Below are 24220 nucleotides of genomic sequence, written 5' to 3'. Positions count from 1 at the left end.
CTCTCGTGGACATCCCTGGATCGAGAGAGGGGGGGGTATTAGGGGGGCTGCTGCACAAAAACCTTGTGCCTTTACAACCACTTTGAGCTAGGTACACACTGTAAGTATTTTTGTTATGTTCACAAAAAATAGATAGATTACTGTACTAACACAAGCGATGTTAGTATAGGGATCTCCCCGCTGTGTTATTGTATTTTGAGGGACGCCCCCTGCTAGAACACACCAGTCAGCACTCGCAGTCATTGGCTGGCCGGTCGGATGCTGGTTTCAACAGAACGTCTTCTGTCGGACAGGGAGCTGTACACATGGCCCAAAAGTCAGCCGGTTCCTGCCAAACTGACTATTTTCGGTAGATTTTTGGCCCTTGTTTACCCAGCATTACAGTTGAGGACAACTGTTTTGGTGACAACTGTATAAGAGGCAATGTTCCCTTGCATTGGAGAGATGTGTCACTGGGACAGGAAATGAAGGGAAAATCTACGTGACTGGAAAAAGTAGTAAAAAAAAAAAACCTGTCAAAGGTCATAACCCTTCCTTATTCTATTCAAAGCTAAAAAAAATGTTTACACTTTAACCACCTCCCGCCCGCTGTATAGACAAATGACGGCAGGCGGGGTGCTCTGTTGTTCTGGGACAACGCGGGTGCTGGGGCGCGTGGCGATCACAGGCCCACTGTGCCAATGGGACATGGAGCGACCCCGATCTTGGTAAAGAGCCAATGACGCGGGAGACCTGTATAGATAACCAGGGCACTGATGATCAGTGCCCATCAGTGATACAAATATGTGCCCATCTGTGATGCCAATTTGTGCCCATCAGTGAGGCCAATCTGTGCCTATCAGTGATGCAAGCCAGTGCTACCTTTCAGTGACCATCAGTGCCGCCTATCTGTGCCACCTATGAGTGTCCATCAGTGCTGCATATTAGTGCATCCTCATCAGTGCAGCCTCACCAGCGCACATCACTGAGGGAGAAACATTACTTATTTACAACATTTTCTGACAGAAACAAATGAAAACTTTTTTTTTTCAAAATTTTAGTTTTTCTTTTTCATTTTTGTAGCAAAAAATAAAAAACCCAATAGTGATTAAATACCACCAAAAGAAAGCTCTATTTGTGTGAAAAAATTATAACAATTTCATATGAGTAAAATGTTGCAAGACGGAGCAATTGTCATTCAAAATGTGACAGCCCTGAAAGCTGGAAATTAGCCTGGGTAGGAAGGGAGTGAACATGCCCAGTATTGAAGCGGTTAAAGCGGGAGTCCACCTAAAAAAAAAATATTAAAAGCCAGCAGCTTCCAATACTGCAGCTGCTGACTTTTAATAAATGGACACTTACCTGTCCCAGGGTCCATCGATGTCGGCAGCCGACGCCGATCACTGGCTCAACTCTCGGCAGCTGTCGCCGCCATCCTAGGTGATGGAACCAGGAAGTGAAGCGTTGCGGTTTCACTTCCTGGTCCCCTACTGCGCATGCTCGGGTCGCGCTGCACATCGGAACTGGTCCCCGCTATCTCCTGGGACCTGTGTGTTTCCCAGGAGACAGCGCGGGGGGCGGGAAGTGGCGTAGTGGCGTGGGAGTCTATGCCAGGAAGTGGGTGCAAATACCTGTTATCTGCACCCCCCCTCCCCCCTGAAAGGTGCCAATTGTGACACCGGAGGGGGGGGTTCCGAAAAGCGGAAGTTCCATTTCTGTGTGGAACTACGCTTTAATTAAAAACAGTATCACAATATTTAAAGCAAAATTCCAGCTAAAAATACAAAGAGAAACATTAACAGCTTATTAAAAGGTAAAATAAAACCAGCATTTGCTGCAATATTCATCTTCAATCCAGAGATTTCCATGTAGTATTTTGTTATCATCATTCTGATGGCCAGCATAATTAAAGCGGGCCTTCAGTCATTTTTTCATCTCTCCATCTATTAAATCTTCTGCCCTTGTTGTTTTAACTCTGGATAGTAAAATATTTTTATTCTGCCAGTAAATCCCTTATACAGCCCACTTCCTGTTTCTTTTCTGGTCATTATCCTAGGCTTATGACAACATGCACAGCTCTCCCTCTAACTCTCATGAAAGTTTGTCAGGAAGGGAGGGGGGTGAGTCATAAGAGGACCAATGAAAGATGCAGGGCTGCAGAGCTGAAGGTGTGGCTCTGTGTGTCTGTGTAAATCCAGGAAGTGAGCAGGCAGCAGCTTCAGCTGCCCACAGTGGGATGCAATCAGACTTAGTGGAGGGAGATTTCTGCAGCATATTTGGCAAGTACAAAATCACAGTATATATAAAATAATATGCAAAGTGGTTGGATGGAAGCTTCAGAATGGAAAATATTTTTTTATTACAAATTATGTGAGCTGACTGCAGTTCTTCTTTAACTTGGTTCCGCTAAGCTCAGGCTGTCCTGGATGCACCTCCCACATGTGACTGAACTGTGAAAGGAAAAGCAGCACAGTGGTTAGCTTTTCTCTCCCCTCATATTAGCATGCTTCCTTTCAGCACATAAACTGATTGGCTCCTTGTGCTGTTTCACACTCCAGCTCTGCTGCAAAGGGTCCTCAAGAGGCTGATCTGAGGTCAATTTAAGATAATGGCATTTAAAAAACAAATGTAATGATGCATTAATAAATACAGAGATGCATTATTTGTGTCTTTTATAACTGCCTGGAGTTCAGCTTTAAGGCTCCATTCACACCTGGGCGTTCTGAATCATGGGCGGAATCACAGCGATTGTGCCTGTGATTCAGAATTGCGACACGTGTCCCGCGATTTTGTTTGCACTATTTTTCTGCAATTTGTCATGCAACAATCGCTGCAAAATCGCACGTTTTGTGTGTCAGTTTTGTGAGCTGGTGGATGTTAGAGATCATGTTGTAATACTGTCCTGTGGTCCAGTCTCTGAAGGGAGGGGATCATGCTCTCCTCCAGTATGTCACAGTACATGTTGGCATTCATGGATCCCTCAATGAACTGTAGCTCCCCAGCGCCAGTGTCTTGCCCTCGGCGGATAAGGTCCCCCTTGTACTGCACAGGAGCAGCGCTTGCGCAGTATGAATGACTAGGAGCCGCCAAAAATAGCCGAAGATGAAAAACTTCAATCAGCTGTACACGGCGCCTGCGCCCTGGGTCCAGGCTGAAGCCCCACCATCCAAGTGGACCTAGAGGGGGAATAAAAAAGTGCCGAGCGAAGCGAGGTTGTGCCCGAAGCGTGGCGAGCGAAGCGAGCCCGCAAGGGGCCCTCTTACAGGCACCGTTTACAGCTGATTTCTCTTCTATTCGCCTTCAGCTATTTCCGCCGGCTCCTACTGCGCAAGCGCTGCGCCTGCGCAGTAGGGGGGGGTCCTTATCCGCCGAGAGGAACTTTCTCGGCAGAACACCGGCAGCACTCATGCAGGCCCAGACCATGACACTCCCACCACCATGCCTGACTGTAGAGACACACTTGTCTTTGTACTCATCACCTGGTTGCCGCCACACACACTTGACACCATCTGAACCAAATAAGTTTATCTTGGTCTCATCAGACCACAGGACATGGTTCCAGTAATCCATGTCCTTAGTCTGCTTGTCTTTAGCAAACTTTTTGGGAGCTTTCTTGTGCATCATCTTTAGAAGAGGCTTCTTTCTGGGACGACAGACATGCAGATCAATATTATGCAGTGTGCGGTGTATGGTCTGAGCACTGACAACCTCTTGCTGCAATGCTGGAAGCACTCATGCGTCTATTGCACTCAACTTCCTTGGTCGACCATGGCGAGGCCTGTTCTGAGTGGAACCTGTCCTCTTAAACCGCTGTATGGTCTTGGCCACCGTGCTGCAGCTCAGTTTCAGGGTCTTGGCAATCTTCTTATAGCCTAGGCCATCTTTATGAAGAGCAACAATTCTTTTTTTCAGATCCTCAGAGAGTTTTTTGCCATGAGGTGCCATGTTGAACTTCCAGTGACCAGTATGAGAGAGTGAGAGCGATAACACCAAATTTAACACACCTGCTCCCCATTCACACCTGAGACCTTGTAACACTAACGAGTCACATGACACTGGGGAGGGAAAATAGCTAATTGGACCCAATTTGGACATTTTCACTTAGGGGTGTACTCACTTTTGTTTCCAGCGGTTTACACATTAATGGCTGTGTGTTGAGTTATTTTGAGGGGACAGCAAATTTACACTGTTATACAAGCTGAACACTCACTACTTTACATTGTAGCAAAGTGTCATTTCTTCAGTATTGCCATATGAAAAGATATAATAAAATATTTACAAAAATGTGAGGGGTGTACTCACTTTTGTGAGATACTGGATGTTTAGTGAAATATACAGTATATACAACACGGGGGTAGGAAGCTGTGGCTTTGGAAGCTTAAAAAGGTTATTCAGCTCCCCCAGAATATTTAAAGTCAGCAGCTACAAATACTGTAGCATCTGACTTCTAATAGAAGGACACTTACCTGTCCAGGGATTCAGCTCTGTCCTCACCCAGGCCAGTTCCTTGCTGGTCTTCGGGTCCCTGGCACCACGATGGAAACTGTGGGAAGCCGACCGTGACTCCTTGCAGCTTCACAGCCCGCTCCCCACTGCGCATGCGCAAATCACACTGCGCCTTGTGAATGGTCCCGCAGCCTCCTGGGACATGTGATGCGACCCAAGAGGCTTCAGGCAGAGTGGGGGGCAAACTGGAGGCAATCCGAGTGGATATGGATACCCCCCCCCCCCCCAAAAAAAAGTTCACAAATTGACGGGAGAGGGAGGCAGAAAAGTGGAACCTCCCTTTAGGAGTGAAGTTCTGCTTTAAATCTTTTTATGCAGATATATAAAGCCAGGTCATTCTGTCACTTGATACAATGTAATTCCAAGTATTGTTCTGGGTTACTAGGCAGAGATAATGATCACTGTGCAGAACACAAGGACCCGTGATAACAGCACTCAGAACTGCTCCCATTTACACAGTAACCCTTTTTAATGTTCAATATTAACCACTGAGACAAGGTAATTGATTCATATATGAATTTTCCATAGCGGGCCGACATACTGGAGTGTTACTTGCAGTAATAGGGGACTACATGGAATAAAGAAAGACCTGGGCAAGCACTTCCATATTTTCTTTTGCAAATATATTTTAGGATTGGAATAGTCTTTACCGTTCATTCATCTAAAGGGTGCTGGAGAGAAGAACCATATAGCACCCATAAATCCAAAAATGCTGAGTAGTTTAGGTTCTCTGTCCAGTTTTTATTGTTGTCCCCAATGAGATTTCTTCTCACTTCCTGTGCTGTTGACACCCTACAACAACCCTTTATTTTCTTGCTTTTTCACATAAAGACACTGTTCTTTTTTTTATTATTATAGAAATACATATGCATGTATTTCTAATGTTTGCACGCAAGATTCAAACAACATTCACCCAGGGTAAAAGCAGATCTTCACGGCACCTGAGCACCACAAACCAAAAACACTATTTACTTCATTTTTATTATTCAAAGCAGATTATCCTACCCATCCATGTCTCCCTGCTTTATTTGGTTGAGAAATCACTTTGAAAAACAACCCGCTAGTATTTCTAGCCGTGGCCATCTAAATCAAGAGCAGATGATTCATGTAGCATTTACTTCCTGGAATCCATCTGTCCTTAGCTCAGGCATGCATGCTTTAGAGTGTGCTTAGCTGAGAAAACCCCTCCTCCCTTGCCGAAGACTCCTGGGATGTATGCATCTATTGCCTAGGCAAAGAACCTGGAAGTAACTGAAGAAATGTAATAATTAAAACAAGTAAATATTATATACTTTCCTGCAGTGAGGGAAAAAAGTATTTGATCCTCTGCTGATTTTGTACGTTTGCCCACTGACAAAGAAATGATCAATCTATAATTTTAATGATAGGTTTATTTTAACAGTGAGAGACAGAATAACAACAAAAATATCCAGAAAAAAAGCATTTAAAAAAAGTTATAAATTGATTTGCATTTTAATGAGTAAAATACGTATTTGATCCCCTATCAAGCAGCAAGATTTCTGTCTCCCAGGTGTCTTCTATAGAGGTAACAAGCTGAGATTAGGAGCACTCTCTTAAAGGGAGTGCTCCTAATCTCAGCTTGTTACCTGTATTAAAGACACCTGTCCTCAGAAGCAATCAATCAGATTCCAATCTCTCCACCATGGCCAAGAACAAAGAGCTGTCCAAGGATGTCAGGGACAAGATTGTAGACCTACACAAGGCTGGAATGGGCTACAAGACCATCACCAAGCGGCTTGGTGAGAGGGTGACAACAGTTGGTGCGATTATTCACAAATGGAAGAAACACAAAATAACTATCTCCCTCGGTCTGGGGCTCCATGCAAGATCTCACCTCGTGGAGTTTCAATGATAATGAGAACGGTGAGGAATCAGCCCAGAACTACACGGGAGAATCTTGTCAATGATCTCGAGGCAGCTGGGACCAGAGTCACCAAGAAAAAAATTGGTAACACACTACTGAGATGTGTGCAGACCTGGTGGCCAACTACAAGAAACATCTGACCTCTGTGATTGCCAACAAGGGTTTTGTCACCAAGTACTAAGTCATGTTTTGCGAAGGGGTCAAATACTTATTTCACTCATTAAAATGCAAATCAATTCATAACTTTTTTGAAATTTGTTTTTCTGGATATTTTTGTTGTTATTCTGTCCCTCACTGTTAATAAAACTACCATTAAAATCATAGACTGATCATTTCTTTGTCAGTGGGCAAATGTACAAAATCAGCAGGGGATCAAATACTTTTTTCCCCTCACTATATCTATTTACTAATGCTCGCAGCATGAGGATTAAAATAACCAATGTTGATTGGGAAAGTGAAGTTCCACTTTAATTATTAATGGAATCCAATTAGAAAAATGTGTGAAAACATTTTAATGTAACCACATAGTATACAGGCAGGATGTTTGGCATCAAAGTAGCAATATGATTTAGTTGAGATATGAATAAATGTAGGCACAAGAAGTGGGACAGAGAGGGACTGTAGCCCAGCAGAAAGGGCTAAAAGGCTGGTTGGGATTTCAGTACTGTAATGGTGCTGTCAGACCAAAAACAAAATGTGGAGCACACTGGATTTCAGGCAGATAAGGAAGTATTTTTCTGTATTTGCACTCTTTGTTGTTTTTAAATCCTGGTTCACACCAGTGTGCAAATTTAAATCCGCTAATCGGTTCCTTTTTTGATGCGCGATTTCATTGCGGCTTGTGGCAAATTAACTGCTTCTGACAGAGGCAATAGATGGTTGCGGTGCCAAGTCTTTAGCGGGCCTATGCTCCCCTCTGGCTCTGGATTTGATACACTGGGAGTCCTGGCAGCTGCTTGCAAATGATATAGGACTGTGACTTCCAGCGCTCAGCTAACTTGTGCTTTCCAGGGACACCCAGATTCCTCAGCAAAACTCTGTCGCCTGGTTGCAAGTCCTGCACCCGTAGCTTGAGGTCAAAGTTTCTTTTGTTCCTCTGTCCTCTGAGGCAGCTTGGGCCTTGTCAAAGGCGGTCTTCAGACTTTTCCATAAGCGGTCCACATACCCTCTGTGGGACGTTGTTGAGGTATGGTCTAAGGACGTGCAAAAGGCCAACGGCCAAGGTCTACTGGCAGCTTGGCCTCCCATCCAAACATCAGATGATAGGGAGAGTATCCTGTGGCATTGTTTGCGGTGCTATTATAAGCATGCACAATAGCGGCTATATGCTTGCTCCAGTGCTGCTTTTGGTCTGAATTCAAAGTCCCAAGCATATTCAGGAGGGTTTGGTTGAACCTCTCTGGCTGAGGATCCCCTTGAGGATGGTACGAGGTGGTTCTAGACGTCTTAATGCCTAACAGGTCTAAAAGTCTCTTGATGAGGCTGCTCTCAAAGTCTCTCCCTTGATCAGAGTGGATACGTTGGGGCAGGCCATAGTGTTCAAAGAACTGCTCCACTAAGATCTTGGCCACCGTGGATGCCTGTTGATCCTTTGAGGGAAATGCCTGGTCATACCGAGTGAAGTAGTCAGTCACTACCAGGATATTTCCCTGTCCACTCAGATCAGGCAAACTGTGTCAAATGCTTTTGCAAAATCCAGATATACCACGTCTACGAGCCTTCTTTTATCTAGATGGCAACTCACCTCCTCATAGAAGGTTAATAGATTGGTTTTGCAAGAACGATTCTTCATGAATCCATGCTGATTACTGCTAACGATACCGTTCTCATTACTAAAATCTTGTATATATTCCCTTATCATCCCCTCCAAGAGTTTACATACTATTGATGTTAGGCTAACTGGTCTGTAATTCCCAGGGATGTATTTTGGGCCCTTTTTAAATATTGGTGCTACATTGGCTTTTCTCCAATCAGCTGGTACCATTCCATTCAATAGACTGTCAGTAAAAATTAGGAACAATGGTCTGGCAATTACTTGACTGAGTTCCCTAAATACCCTCGGATGCAAGCCATCTGATCCCGGTAATTTATTAATGTTAAATTTCCCAAGTGTAATTTTAATTCTGTCCTTTGTTAACAATGAAGGTGCTCCCTGTGATGTGTCATAAGGATAAACACTGCAGTTTTGGTTACTGAAGCCCCCCGATTCCCTCGTGAAGACTGAGGAGAAGAATAAATTCAATACCTTCGCCATCTCCCCATCCTTTGTAACCACATGTCCTTCCTAATTCTTTATGGGGCCAATATGGTCTGTCCCTTTTTTACTATTTACATACTTGAAGAATTTCTTGGGATTTTTTTTTGCTCTCCTCTGCTATGTGTTTTTCACATTTTATCTTAGCCGTCCTTATTGCACCCTTACATTTCTTGTTGCATTCTTTATAAAGTCTGAATGCTGATGATGATCCCTCAACAGTGTATTTTTTGAAGGCCTTCTCCTTTGCTTTTATATGCATTTTTACATTGGAGTTAAGTCAACCAGGACTTTTGTTCGCTCTTTTAAGTTTATTACCCAATGGGATACATTGGCTAATTCCCTTATTTAATATGCTCTTAAAGCAAACCCATCTTTCCTCCGTGTTCTTTGTTCCTAAGATTTTATCCCAATTTATGCCTTCTAGCAAGGTTCGTAGTTTAGGGAAGTTGGCTCTTTTGAAATTCAGTGTCTTTGCATTCCCCTTATGTTTCCTATTTCTGTGATTTATACTGAAGCCAATTGACCTGTGATCGCTGTTACCTAAATTGCCCCGTATTTCCACATCCATGATGAAGGTCTGTATTGTTGGTAATCAGTTGATCCAGTAATGCTTTATTTCTAGTTGGTGCGTCTACCATCTGACCCATAAAATTGTCTTGCAAGACATTTAGGAACTGGCGAACCTTAGATGAATGCGTGGTTACCTCCGCCCAGTCAATGTCTGGATATTTAAAATCCCCCATTATGAGAAAACTTCTCTCCTTGCTGCTAATCCAAATTGTGATAGGAGATCTGCCTCCCCTTCCTCCCTCAGGTTAGGGGGCCTATAGCATACTCCCGGTATTATTTTACCCTTAGCTTCATCCCTTTGGAGCTCTACCCATAAGGATTCCACCTCCTCCCTAGCTCCCTTAGTGATGTCATCTCTCACATTCGCTTGTACATTATTCTTGATATATAGGCATACCCCTCCCCCTTTTTTACCCTCTCTATCCTTGCGGTATAGGGTATACCCTTGAATGTTTGCCAGCCAATCATGAGAGCTGTTGAACCAGGTCTCTGAAATTCCCACAAAATCCAAATCCTCCTTGTACAACAGTATCTCTAGTTCATTCATCTTGTCCGCCAGGCTCCTGGCATTGGTGAACAAATCTGAATAATTTGAAATGCAAAGGAGGGATTTGGGGTCTTTTAGACCCCCGATCCTTCCATAAAGAGTACCTGTCACCACCTATTACTATCACAAAGAATGTTTACATTCCTTGTGACAGCAATAGAAGTGATCACATTTTTTTTTTTTAAAGTGATGATGTAAAAAAATAAAATAAATAAGAAAAACAAAAAATTTAAAGTGCCCCTGTCTCCGCGAGCTTGTGCAGCAAAGAAAACGTAATTTGCGCCCGCATATGTAAACGGTGATCAAATCACACATGTGAGGTATCGCCACGATCGTAACCTGGTAACCTTATCTTTTTTTAAAGGACTGCCTATGGAGATTTCTAGGAACCGTAGTTTGTCGCCATTCCACGAGTGTGTGCAATTTCAAAGCATGACATGGGCATCTATTTACTCAGCGTAAAATCATCTTTCACGCTATACAAAAAAATTGGGCTAACTTTACTGTATAGTTTTTTTTAATTCATGACAGTGTCTTTTTTCCTAAAAAATTTGATTTTTAAAGACCGCTGCGCAAATAAAATGTGATATAAAATATTGCAACAATCGCCATTTTATTCTCTAGATTCTCTGCTAAAAAAATATAGGTAATGTTTGGGAGTTCTAAGTAATTTTCTAGCAAAAAAGCAACAAATGTCAGAAATAGGCTTAGTCATGAAAGGGTTAAGCAGAGCAGGATGGATAGGCAGCTGCTGCATCATGGGTACACAACTTAATTCCCTTGGCCTTGTCCTGCCTGACTATGACATGCTGTAGAGGAGTGGCTACAGCTGATCTGTGGTGGATTGTTTTTCAGACAATAATAAAGCAGAGGCTGACAGGTTTTTCTTTTTTTTGACAGCTGAATGGGGATTTTGATGTGAATACTGTGCTGCAACCGGGAGGCGAGTGTTTGGATTGTGGTTGCAGTGTGGCCCCATTCACTTGAATGGGTTGTGTTTGGTGGCAGTACTACCTGCCAAATGCGACAGGGGGAAAATGTTTTGCTTTTATCTGCAGCATTTTTACAACCCTGAGCAGCTGCATACAATCTTTTAGTTGGATAGTTGGTAAAACCGCAGCTCAGCCACCTGTTTTTACTGCCCCTGGCTGCCTGTGTGAACAAGGCCTTAGGGTATGTTTAGATAGGTGCTGAAAGGGCATTATTGGATCCAACCTCCACTACACATGCTGAACTGCTGCGTTTGACCCCTATGGCTCAGCACATATATCCATTGTTGCCCAACAACGGCGTTGTGTTGCTTGATTGCAATATCCAAGTAGCACCCACTCATTGACAGATTCCCCCACAGGGTTGTTGATCATCTACAATTGTACTATGGTTATGTTATGTATGTAGTTTAGAGGCAAGTATTACTAAACAGAGTTCTTTTTAATAGCTGGTCATTTCTTTTAATTTGTTTAAAGGCCTGAAGATCCAGACCAAAGTCCTCAGTATGATTTTGATGCTCTGCCTCAGAAGATCTGTTTAATCTGTAGTGATGAAGCTTCGGGCTGCCATTATGGAGTCCTCACCTGCGGAAGCTGTAAAGTCTTCTTCAAGAGAGCCATAGAGGGTAAGAATTTTAAAGGGTCTTTATAGTATGCACAAGCATAGCACCAGTGTAACCTAATATGGCAGTCTACATTTTGGGCCTAGAGATATATGGAATTTACAGAATCCTTGTCCCATAGACAGCCTGAATGTTCTCTTTCTGTGACCACATAATAGGTGATAGATGACAGGTGACTAATGATCCTGGAGATTATGCTCATGTGATCGAATCATATGATCTGATTGTCAGTTGCTTGTAAACACATTTTTTAACCTTTTGATTGATGTGGGCCCTACAGGAAAATATCAGAACACAGCCTTACTCAGCCTTCTTCCTCCAGAGAAACTCTTAAACTTTTTTCAGGTCTTGAAGAACCCTTGCAAAAAAACAATTTAGTAGGGAGTCAGAGGAAAAAACGCCCCTTACATTGGTGGCTTGTGGGAAGAATGCCCCCCTTAAATTGTTGGTCAGAATGCCACTCTTTAAGACAGCTAAAGAAAGCATTGGTGGCACGCTGCAGGCTTTGCCAAGTGGCATTGGTTCTTGAATTATGCAGGCACCATCAAATGGGAGGTCAATTAACTACAGCACAAGGAACCCCTTGAAACCACTTAAGGAAGCCTAAGGTTCCATGGGAGTGGTAAACCTTTCATCTGATTTCTAAATTGTTGCATTTGTAAATTCTAAAAGCCAATATAAAGGAAGAGTAGTGGTAAAAAAAAAGCACTTTTGGGTTGAATCAATCTTTTATTTTTGTACAATTCTCCTTTAAGGGGGCGTGGCAAGGGGTGTGTCCTATGCCTGCATACTTTTGCTGATAGGTATCCCTCATTACCATCTCTAAAAGTTAGGAGGTGTGGGATTTCCTTGCCTGCAGCTGTTTGGCTCTGCACTGACAGCTGATTTCCAGTTGGTAGAACATGGGTTCAAACAAGAACCAGAGGCAAAACCCAAGTTCATCCCTACTCCAGAATACAATTTACACATGCAAGACTTTACGTAGCAGATGGTGGTGCTAGAATTGTTCACATGTAAATGTCTAATAGGGATGCACCGAATGGGTTTTTTGGGGCTGAAACCGATACCGAAAAAAATCTTCCTTGATCCCGAAATCCAAAACCGATACCGAAACAACATCGATACCAAAAGTGACTGTTTTTAAAAATATTTTTATACAGGAGATGGTCAGCGACTGGGGACATGGTACAGGAGATGGTCAGAGACTTCAGAGATGGTACAGGAGATGATCAGAGACTGAGGACATGGTACAGGAGATGGTCAGAGACTGAGGACATGGTACAGGAGGTGGACAGAGACTGAGGACATGGTACAGGAGATGGTCAGAGACTGAGGACATGGTACAGGAGATGGTCAGAGACTGAGGACATGGTACAGGAGATGGTCAGAGACTGCAGACATACTACAGGAGATGGTCAGAGACTGAGGATATGGTACAGGAGATGGTCAGAGACTGCAGACATGGGACAGGAGATGGTGAGAGACTGGGGACATGGTACAGGAGATGGTCAGAGACTGAGGACATGGTACAGGAGATGGTCAGAGACTGAGGACATGGTACAGGAGATGGTCAGAGACTGCAAACATGGTACAGGAGATGGTCAGAGACTGCAGACATACTACAGGAGATGGGCAGAGACTGAGGACATGGTAGAGGAGATGGTCAGAGACTGCAGACATGGTACAGGAGATGGTCAGAGACTGCAGACACGGTACAGGAGATGGCCAGAGACTGCAGAGATGGTACAGGAGATGGTCAGAGACTGCAGAGATGGTACAGGAGATGGTCAGAGACTGAGGACATGGTACAGGAGATGGTCAGAGACTGAGGACATGGTACATGAGGTGGTCAGAGACTGAAGACATGGTACAGGAGATGGTCAGAGACTGAGGACATGGTACAGGAGATGGTCAGAGACTGCAGACATACTACAGGAGATGGTCAGAGACTGAGGACATGGTACAGGAGATGATCAGAGACTGCAGACATGGTACAGGAAATGGTCAGAGACTGCAGACACGGTATAGAAGATGGTCAGAGACTGGGGACATGGTACAGGAGATGGTCAGAGACTGGGGACATGGTACAGGAGGTGGTCAGAGACTGAGGACATGGTACAGGAGATGGTCAGAGACTGAGGACATGGTACAGGAGGTGGTCAGAGACTGAGGACATGGTACAGGAGGTGGTCAGAGACTGAGACTGAGGACATGGTACAGGAGATGGTCAGAGACTGAGGACATGGTACAGGAGATGGTCAGAGACTGCAGACATGGTACAGGAGATGGTCAGAGACTGGGGACATGGTACAGGAGATGGTCAGAGACTGGGTACATGGTCAGAGAGCCAAAGACTGCGGACATGATACAAGAGATCAATGCAGCCTCACCAGTGCCCATCAGATGCAGCCAGCCAGTGTCCCTGTTGCAGCCAGTGACCCCAGTAGTGCAGCCAGTGTCCCCAGTAGTGCAGCCAGTGTCCCCAGTAGTGTAGCCAGTGTCCCTATTGCAGCCAGTGAAGGGAGAGGAGAGCCACTGCCTGTTTGATTACAGCGCTGGGAACATCACAGCTTTCATTTCAATAGCTGTGTGTTCCCCGCTGTGTGCCGTTACATAAGCCCCCCCCCCACTTTTCCGGGGAACTTTGATAGACAGATCACCCGTGCCAGGATTGGCCCCACCCCATTTTCGTCGCCAGTATCGGCAAAAATTCTCTTTCGGCTTTTTGCCGGAAGGGCCATTTTTGACCGATATGTTTCGGTGGCCGAAACTTCGGTGCATCCCTAAAAAAGATACAATGGGATATTATGTACAGATTTTTTTGTGCTAACATCAGGTCCTCTTTAAAGATGCATTTCTTAGTTTAAAATCCAATCCCTAGTTTTTTTTTCTCTTGCTTTCTTTGACCAGTAAGTAATAGTTAAATGTGTATTAATTGGAATCTGCACTTTGAGTTCTTCAAAAAGGGAACTACAAGATATTTTCAAGGATAAACACAAGAGAAAGCACACTCCTATGAAAGCAGAAATTGCTCACTCAGGATTTAGTGATAAGAACACAGAAGATGGCTGCAGAGAATTCAGCATTTCCTAGACATACCTCTTTGCTTAGTAAACTACAGAAACTCTTGTGTGTGTCAGAGAAATATATACTGTACAGTATCTCACAAAAGCGAGTACACCCTCACATTTTTGTAAATATTTTATTATATCTTTTCATGTGACAACACTGAAGAAAATACACTTTGCTACAATGCAAAGTAGTGAGTGTACAGCTTCTATAACTGTGTTATAGAAGAGTGTAAATTTGCTGTCCCCTAAAAAGTGAAAATGTCCAAATTGGGCCCAAAGTGTCAATATTTTGTGTGGCCACTATTATTGTACTTGCTCTTGGGCATGGAGTTCACCAGAGCTTCAAAGGTTGCTACTGGAGACTTCTTCCACTGGAGACATCAAGGAGCTGGTGGATGTTAGAGACCTTGCGCTTCTCCACCTTCCGTTTGAGGATGCCCCACAGATGCTCAATAGGGTTTAGGTCTGGAGACGTGCTTGGCCAGTCCATCACCTTTACCCTTAGCTTCTTTAGCAAGGCAGGGGTCGACTTGATGGTGAGTTTGGGATCGTTATCATGTTGGAATACTGCCCTGCAGCCCAGTCTCCTAAGGGAGGGGATCATGCTCTGCTTCAGTATGTCACAGTACATGTTGGCATTCATGGTTCCCTCAATGAACTGTAGCTCCCCAGTGCCGGCAGCACTCATGCAGCCCCAGACCATGACACTGCCACCACCATGCTTGGCTCTAGGCAAGACACACTTGTCTTTGTACTCCTCACCTGGTTGCCGCCACACATGCTTAAAACCATCTGGACCAAATAAGTTTATCTTGGTCTCAGCAGACCACAGGACATGGTTCCAGTAATCCATGTCCTTAGTCTGCTTGTCTTAAGCAAACTGTTTATGGGCTTTCTTGTGCATCATCTTTAGAAGAGGCTTCCTTCTGGGACAACAGCCATGCAGACTAATTTTATGCAGTGTGCGGCATATGGTCTGAGCACTGACAGGCTGATCCCCCACCCCTTCAACCTCTGCAGCAATGTTGGCAGCACTCATATGTCTATTTCCCAAAGACAACCTCTGGATATGACGCTAAGCACGTAAACTCAACTACTTTGGTCGATCATGGCGAGGCCTGTTCTGAGTGAAACCTGTCCTGTTAAACCACTGTATGGTCTTGGCCACCGTGCTGCAGCTCAGTTTTAGGGTCTTATCAATCTCCTTATAGCCTAGGCCAGTGATGGCGAACCTTAGCGCCTCAGATGTTTTGGAACTACTTCCCATGATGCTCAACTACACTGCTGAGTGTATGAGCATCATGGGAACTGTAGTTCCAAAACATCTGGGGTGCCAAGGTCCACCATCACTGGCCTAGGCCATCTTTATGTAGTGCAACAATTCTTTTTTTTCAGATCCTCAGAGAGTTCTTTGCCATGAGGTGCCATGTTGAACTTCCAGTGACAAGAGTGAGAGCGATAACACCAAATTTAACACACCTCCTCCCCATTCACGCGTGAGACCTTGTAACACTAACAAGTCACATGACATCGGGGAGGGAAATGGCTAATTGGGCCAATTTAGACATTTTCACTTAGGGGTGTACTCACATTTGTTGCCAGCGGTTTAGATACTAATTGCTGTGTTGAAGGTAGATAAGAAAATACGGACAGCCGCACTCCAGGAAGATGTAGTTCAAAAATTATTTATTTATATTTTCATGAGCATATAGCATACAAAACACTATGGCAGAAGGTACAGGCAATCATCTAACGCGTTTTGCACTTATGCTAAGTGCTTACTCATAGCTAACAATAAGAGAAGTGGGTCTCACTTCTCTTATTGTTAGCTATGAGTAAGCACTTAGCATAAGTGCGAAACGCGTTAGCTGATTGCCTGTACCTTCTGCCATAGTGTTTTGTATGCTATATGCTCATGAAAATATAAATATAAATAAATAATTTTTGAACTACATCTTCCTGGAGTGTGGCTGTCCGGATTTTCTTATCTACCTTCAACATGATTGAGCATTAGCCAGCACCTGGGGCTCTTTATCCTGGAAGACAACGGAGTTCACACCTGGTGTAGATTCATACCTGTGCGGTGAGAATTTTCCCTTGATTAATTGCTGTGTGTTGAGTTATTTTGAGGGGACAGCAAATTTATACTGTTATACAAGCTGTACACTCACTACTTTACATTGTAGCAAAGTGTAATTTCTTCAGTGTTGTCACATGAAAAGATATAAAAAATTTACAAAAATGTGAGGGGTGTACTCACTTTTGTGAGATACTGTAAGTCCTTATGGTGGTGAGAACTATTATTAAGGAGCACATCAGGTTACTGGTGAACCTCTATAAATGACCCATTGGTAAATCGTTATGAAGGCGAGGAAGGGGATGGTAATAGTAAATGAAGGCAAGGGTCCCAGATCTTACTACATTTTGGAATAGTGTTTCGCTGTTGAGAAGTAATGCTTTCCACCGTGTAGGCAAATTTCACTCCGTTCAAGATCACCTGATGGTCAGGAATGTTTGTTTACTAATAATGTGAGATTTCACATCTGGCTGTAAGTTAGTGATTAGATAGACTTTGGATGAGTGACCTCTTTTCTTCTGAATGCAATGCAGGCAGACCATGGCTGGTGGGTGGGCTTGGCAGGGTGCCTTACATAGATTCATGAAAACACGATAGCATCCTGTCTCAGTACTCCTCTCAAGAGCCTTCAACCCTGATGTATACTGTGGATTGGAACACAGAAAAAACTATACATATGCTTATGTGCGCTCTGTCAGCTTGATAGAGAGAGTGGGCAATTAGAAAGCTCTCTATAACAGGGACTCCATGTATGAAAGTTCAAATGCAGCACAAGGTATGTCGGTGATCACAGGTAGGTTGACTGTGGATGACTGCCGGCTCATAACAAGATAGAAGGGGCTCTGTAGACAGTAATACACAAAGGAGAATAGCGTCATCTAAGTGCAGTAATGTTAAAACATTTTAATACAGGACAGATAATTTGGAACTCACAAGATCGTAGAGATAACAGCGCATGTAGAAGGAATTAAAATGGTTCATCCACTCCTGGGGGAAGGCGGTAGGCTCGCAGGTGGAGGGGGATTGGGGGGGGGAGCTCCTCCCCACTCCCCCTGCATCCGGAAGTGAAGTATACAGCCGCCCCTGAGCCATTTCTGAGAACTAGGAAGCGCTGTGGAGTGGAGCGGGGATCATCAGCTTGTCTGTCGTATTAAAATGTTTTAACATTGCTGCACTTGGTTGGCGCTGCTCTCCTTTGTGTTGGTCTTGGTTGGCCAAATAATAAAATACATTGATATGTTGTCGCTTTGCATTCTTGAGTTTGAAAATCTTCATTATTCCATCAATCCTGTTGCCCATTCTTACCATACAAGAAAACATAGCAATAAGTGAAAATCCATCCATATTATTCCATTATTATTAGCTGGAATAATATGGATGGATTTTCAGGAATGCATAGCGACATGAATGTATATGATTTATGTTTATAACTCGGATAGCATTACAAAACCAATAGCGGTTCCTTTAAAACTTTTATTACTTTATTTATAGCATGTTGATTGGGTTGATTAGTTTGGACTGGTTGCTGGGGATTCACCTGTGTGGTTACACCCTTCCTTTTAGGTATATCGGTAATAGTGTGTCTGTTGTATAGTCACATACAGCTTGAGGAAAAGCAGGGATGCTTGAAACTGTACAATTGCTATGTTCACTTAGGCCGGGTTCACACATATGTGGCCGTGGGTTTGTGTCTGGGGTCCGGTGTGTCCCTGTTCACTGGTTTAGGTGTGAATCAGGTCTGAATTTTTTCCTGAATTCGCACCTGAATCGCACCCATAGACGCACAGCACCGTTTTTGAATGTGGACCGCGGCCACCCTGGACCTGTGTGAACCGACTCCACTGAGAGCCGGTCGCACTCACCTGTCATGCGAATTGCAGTACTGTGTGTATATATATATATATATATATATATATATACACAGTGGGGACGGAATGTATTCAGACCCCCTTAAATTTTTCACTCTTTGTTATATTGCAGCCATTTGCTAAAATCATTTAAGTTCATTTTTTTCCCTCATTAATGTACACACAGCACCCCATATTGACATAAGAACACAGAATTGTTGACATTTTTGCAGATTTATTAAAAAAGAAAAACTGAAATATTACATGGTCCTAAGTATTCAGACCCTTTGCTGTGACACTCATATATTTAACTCAGGTGCTGTCCATTTCTTCTAATCATCCTTGAGATGGTTCTGCACCTTCATTTGAGTCCAGCTGTGTTTGATTTTGCTGATTGGACGTGATTAGGAAAGCCACACGCCTGTCTATATAAGACCTTATAGCTCACAGTGCATGTCAGAGCAAATGAGAGTCATGAGGTCAAAGGAAATGCCTGGAGAGCTCAGAGACAGAATTGTGGCAAGGCACAGATCTGGCCAAGGTTACAAAAAAATTTCTGCTGCACTTAAGGTTCCTAAGAGCACAGTGGTCTCCAAAATCCTTAAATGGAAGATGTTTGGGACGACCAGGACCCTTCCTAGAGCTGGCCGTCCGGCCAAACTGAGCTATTGGGGGAGAAGAGCCTTGGTGAGAGAGGTAAAGAAGAACCCAAAGATCACTGTGGCTGAGCTCCAGAGATGCAGTCGGGAGATGGAAGAAAGTTGTAGACAGTCAACCTTCACTGCGGCCCTCCACCAGCCGGGGCTTTATGACAGAGTGGCCCGACGGAAGCCTCTCCTCAGTGCAAGACACATGAAAGCCCGCATGGAGTTTGCTAAAAAACACCTGAAGGACTCCAAGATGGTGAGAAATAAGATTCTCTGGTCTGATGAGACCAAGATAGAACTTTTTGGCCTTAATTCTAAGCAGTATGTGTGGAGAAAACCAGGCACTGCTCATCACCTGTCCAATACAGTCCCAACAGTGAAGCATGGTGGTGGCAGCATCATGCTGTGGGGGTCTTTTTCAGCTGCAGGGACAGGACGACTGGTTGCAATCGAGGGAAAGATGAATGCGGCCAAGTACAGGGATATCCTGGATGAAAACCTTCTCCAGAGTGTTCAGGACCTCAGACTGGGCCGAAGGTTTACCTTCCAACAAGACAATGACCCTAAGCACACAGCTAAAATAACGAAGAAGTGGCTTCATAGCAACTCCGTGACTGTTCTTGAATGGCCCAGCCAGAGCCCTGACTTAAACCCAATTGAGCATCTCTGGAGAGACCTAAAAATGGATGTCCACCAACGTTTACCATCCAACCTGACAGAACTGGAGAGGATCTGCAAGGAGGAATGGCAAAGGATCCCCAAATCCAAGTGTGAAAAACTTGTTGCATCTTTCCCAAAAAGACTCATGGCTGTATTAGATCAAAAGGGTGCTTCTATTAAATACTGAGCAAAGGGTCTGAATACTTAGGACCATGTGATATTTCAGTTTTTCTTTTTTAATAAATCTGCAAAAAATGTCAACAATTCTGTGTTTTTCTGTCAATATGGGGTGCTGTGTGTACGAGGAAAAAAAAATGAACTTAAATAATTTTAGCAAACAGCTGTAATATATTAAAGAGTGAAAAATTTAAGGGGGTCTGAATACTTTCCGTCCCCACTGTATATATATATATATATATATATATATATATATATATATATATATATATATATATATATATATATATATATATAGACATTTTTAATTGTTTATTTTTATAAATTTACAAAGTGGAAAGTGAGCGAGCAAAAGAAAAATTTAAATCAAATTAATATTTGGTGTGACTACCCTTTGTCCTCAAATCAGCATCAATTCTTATACTTGCACGCTTTGTAACCTTGCACAGAGTCAGGGATTTTGTAGGATTAGAGTCAGGTGTATGGTTAGTAATTATACCATGCAGGTGCTAATGATCATCAATTTGATATGTAGGTTGAAACACAGTCATTAATTGAAACAGAAACAACTGTGTAGGAGGTTTAAAACTGGGTGAGGAATAGCCTAACTCTGCCACCAAGGGGAGGTTGTAGAAGCCAGTTTCATGCCACAGGTCATACACCATGGCAGTACTGAGCACATGAAGTAGTAATACTGCATCAACAAGGTGTCTCCCAGGCAAATATTTCAAAGCAGACTAGGGTTTCAAGACATGCTGTTCAAGCTCTTATGAAGAAGCACAATGAAATGGGTAACTTTGAGGACTGTAGACGCAGTGGTGGGCCAAGGAAACTTAATGCAACAGGTGAAAGACACAGCATTCTTAATTCCCTTCGCCATCAGCACAGAACTGGTGAAAACCAGTGGGACCTAGGTACCCCATCTACTGTCCATAAAAGTCTGGCAAGAAGTGGTCTTCATGGAAGAATTACGGCCAAAAAGCCATACCTCTGATGTGGAAACAAGACTAAGTGGAAAAATTGCACCAGGTGCTCTGGACTGAAGAGTTAAATGTTAAATATCTGTCTGTAGCAGGAGGCAGTTTGTTCACCAAAGTGCTGGAGAGCAGTACAATAATGAGTGTCTGCATGCAACAATGAAGCATGGTCGAGGTTCCTCGCAAGTTTGGGGCTGCATGTCTGGAAATGGAGTTGGAGATTTGGTCAGGATGGTGTCCTCAATGGTGTCCTCAATTCTGAGAAATACAGGCAGATACTTATCCATCATGCCTTACCATCAGGGAAGTGTGTGATTGGCCCCAAATTTATTCTGCAGCATGACAACAACCCCAAACATACAGCCAGTGTCATTAAAAACATGAAGAACTATCTTCAGCGTAAAGAACAAGGAGTTCTGGAAGTAATGGTTTGGCCCCATCATCATCTGTCTGGAATTACATGAAGAGCCAGAAGAATTTGAGGCAGCCTACATCCACAGAAGATCTGTGGTTAGTTCTCCAAGATGTTTGGATAAAATTACCTGCTGAGTTACTTCAAAAACTGTGTGCAAGTGTACCTAGAAGAATTGAAGCTGGTTTGAAGAAAAAAGGTGGTCACACCAAATGTTGATTTAATTTGAAAAAAGGGAGAGAAGTTGGGAGGGGATTATCATGGTGCTTGCAAATAATAATATAAACCATATATATAAAAAGTTATAGTTTGATAAAGACAAGATTAAAAACCAAACAAAGCCGTTTGTTGAGTAATGTTTAACATTTCATTGTGATGGTGGTCACATGGCAAAAGTTCATGTTGAACAGGGATCTCATGTTCCCGTATTAAGCCTACATGTTTCGCCTTATGGTTTCATCAGGGGGTATACGAATCAGCCAATGACTACATGAGACTGTACAAAAAATTGAAAATATAACATAAGAAAAATAAATATCAAATATAGACATACAGCAATGCATATAACAAACAAATTTACACCATGGCCACCCAAAAAACGAGCTTACCGCCTCAGAATTCCCAGAGAGGGCCACCTCCAAGAAAGGGACCGCCATGAGGGGGAGGCACTATGTGGCCACAGAGGATACACAATGACCAGGCTAAAATATGGAAAAGAAAGAAGAAGGAAAAAACATAAAACCCGAGTGTTTGCAATATCATTCATTTGAAAAAGTCGCACCAAAATGCAAATAGCAAGAAGGTGCATAAAGATTGAATCTGTGGTAAATAAAGATTTTTCCAGACAAATTACTTACTTAAAAGAGAGTAAACTCAAAGCATATGGTGGAGGGCGCCTAAGATATAAAACAACTCATGTCCAAAAAAGATGGAGTGAATAGCTCCGAAACGGAAAAAGGAAAAAAATAACAAATAAGAAGAATAATGCGAACAGAAGATGAAAAATATGAAAAGAACATCTTAAAACAAAGTGAAATTAACTAATGATTTGCTGATAGTAATAATTGAATGAGTAGAGGAGCCTACGAATTTAATTTTTTACAGAGCCCATATAGTGAGGAATTTGGGAATATTAGCATAAGAACCAGGATGAACAGGGTAATTATAAAGATATCCATTTAAAAGTTACGTTTCATAAAACGGTACCACACGGTACACTGGACTACTGTCTCAAACTATTGAAAGAAAACATTTTTAAATCACAGATATTTAAAGAAAGGATATGGTGATGACTAAAGACGGAGTTGGGATTTAATGAAAGGTACAATGTATAGGAAGGGATATTTAAGGACAGTAGGTATAAAGCCCACAATAAGGACACCTAGTTAGCCAGCAATAGCCAAAGGGCATCTATAGGACTAATTGAATAGTGGTGTGTTTAAAACAGTAGTGTCCAAAACAATCCAATCTCATATGACTATGAAAATAGTACAAGAGAACATGCATAAAGCAGCTTTACCTTTTGAACACAAGCAGTTTGCAGGTTGCCCTCTGTCTCTAGCAATGGTGTTTTTGGAAAAAAATGCCCTTGAAGGATTGTATGGGTAGGAGTGTAGGTGAGGGATGGATACAAAAGTACCGAAGTATATAAAACATACAAATTTATTATACAGTAACCAGAATTACAATATACAGTTGAACATTCCTAAAAGCAGTAAATAGGACATATATTACATATACAGTTGCTTGTTTGTTGGACCACATGAAAACTCCAATTATAGGGTCATATGGACGGTGTGATCACAATAAATCCCAACATGTTTTGGAAAAACGGGGGGATGGGGGTATATGTATGCATTTCCTTCCTCAGGGGTTAAACAGAAGCAAACTGTTGTGTGACTAATAAAGAAAAAGATTTGTTTGAGTATAAAGAAAATTACAATGAAATATATATGTATATATACATAGAGTAGTGAGTTAGTGTAAACAAAGCAGAGCATGTCAGAACTTGGGGAAAGCAATACTCACAGTTTCAAAGTCTTTTTTATGAATAATGCACAAGCCTCATTGAAGAGGAGCTGGGCCACGGGTCTCAAAGGTTGCTGTGTAGCACTGTTGTGCTGATGGGAACCAAAGAGATAGGGTTCAACCAATTAGATATCCAGTCTTCAGGTTCATAGAAGATAAATGGGAGCTCTATATTGGAGCACTCCCAGACTATGCTTAAACGGACTATGGTGTATAGTGTCTCCACCATCAAGCAGCGCATCAAAGCTCACAAGGAACACCCATAAAGGCAGGGGAACACCGATCTAACACAAAAAGAAGTAGTATAAATCAATATGTATTTAAAGCTACTGGTGACCCTATATGTATGTTAGTTTTATTGAATAGCAAGGTAAAAAGTATAGCAAAGTCCCAAACCAGCTGAAATACAGCAGAGGGAATAAACTATGAGGAAAGATAAAAAGCCCAAACATTGTGATGGGAAAGCCAAAGCTAGTCAGACACTTTCCAACTGAAAACAATAGCTCACCTTGTGTGGCAAACTCTGTTTGTAACCGAATCCTGGCTGAGCAATGACTTAGGGGAGTATATAAGCCAGGATGGGCCAATGATCATCAAGTCATTGATCATTCAGCTGAACTGGGTCAAAACAAAGGCACCAGGTGATAAGCAATGCCATCAAAATGATGAGATATGCTGATCAGCTGCGCCTTGAGTGTGTGTGAATGGCGTCCTCCCGAAGGGGAGGGGCGTTCCCCCAACCAATGCGCCGTCTGGCATCACCGCACAAACAGCACGGTGACGGCAAATGTCGACAAGGCCGCCGACACAACAAAAGGGCAAGCAGGTACTGGCAAGATGTGAAAGCTAAACTGCGCAGGCGCCGCACGGAACACATCCAAGCGGATGCGCAGTGTACTGCAGCCATGAACAAAGGAAAATCAAATGCTGACAGGATGGAAATAACAGAGCAGGTGCCGCTCCTGAAG

At 43.0% G+C, this 24220-nt stretch overlaps 1 protein-coding gene across 1 annotated transcript in view; it reads left to right on the top strand.

Annotated features, from left to right (window-relative positions):
* The window catches only part of PGR (progesterone receptor), a 126101-nt gene that overhangs the window by 7816 nt on the left and 94065 nt on the right, over nt 1-24220 (top strand). The window contains exon 2 of the mRNA XM_073613055.1: nt 11211-11359. Coding sequence (XP_073469156.1) covers nt 11211-11359 — 149 coding nt within the window. The remainder of the gene's footprint in view (nt 1-11210; nt 11360-24220) is intronic.

The sequence above is a fragment of the Aquarana catesbeiana genome, linkage group LG02, assembly GCF_042186555.1.
Source record: "Aquarana catesbeiana isolate 2022-GZ linkage group LG02, ASM4218655v1, whole genome shotgun sequence".
NCBI lineage: Eukaryota > Metazoa > Chordata > Amphibia > Anura > Ranidae > Aquarana > Aquarana catesbeiana.
The sequence above is the reverse complement of the archived record's forward strand: the minus strand, read 5'-3'. Positions and strand labels throughout refer to the sequence as shown.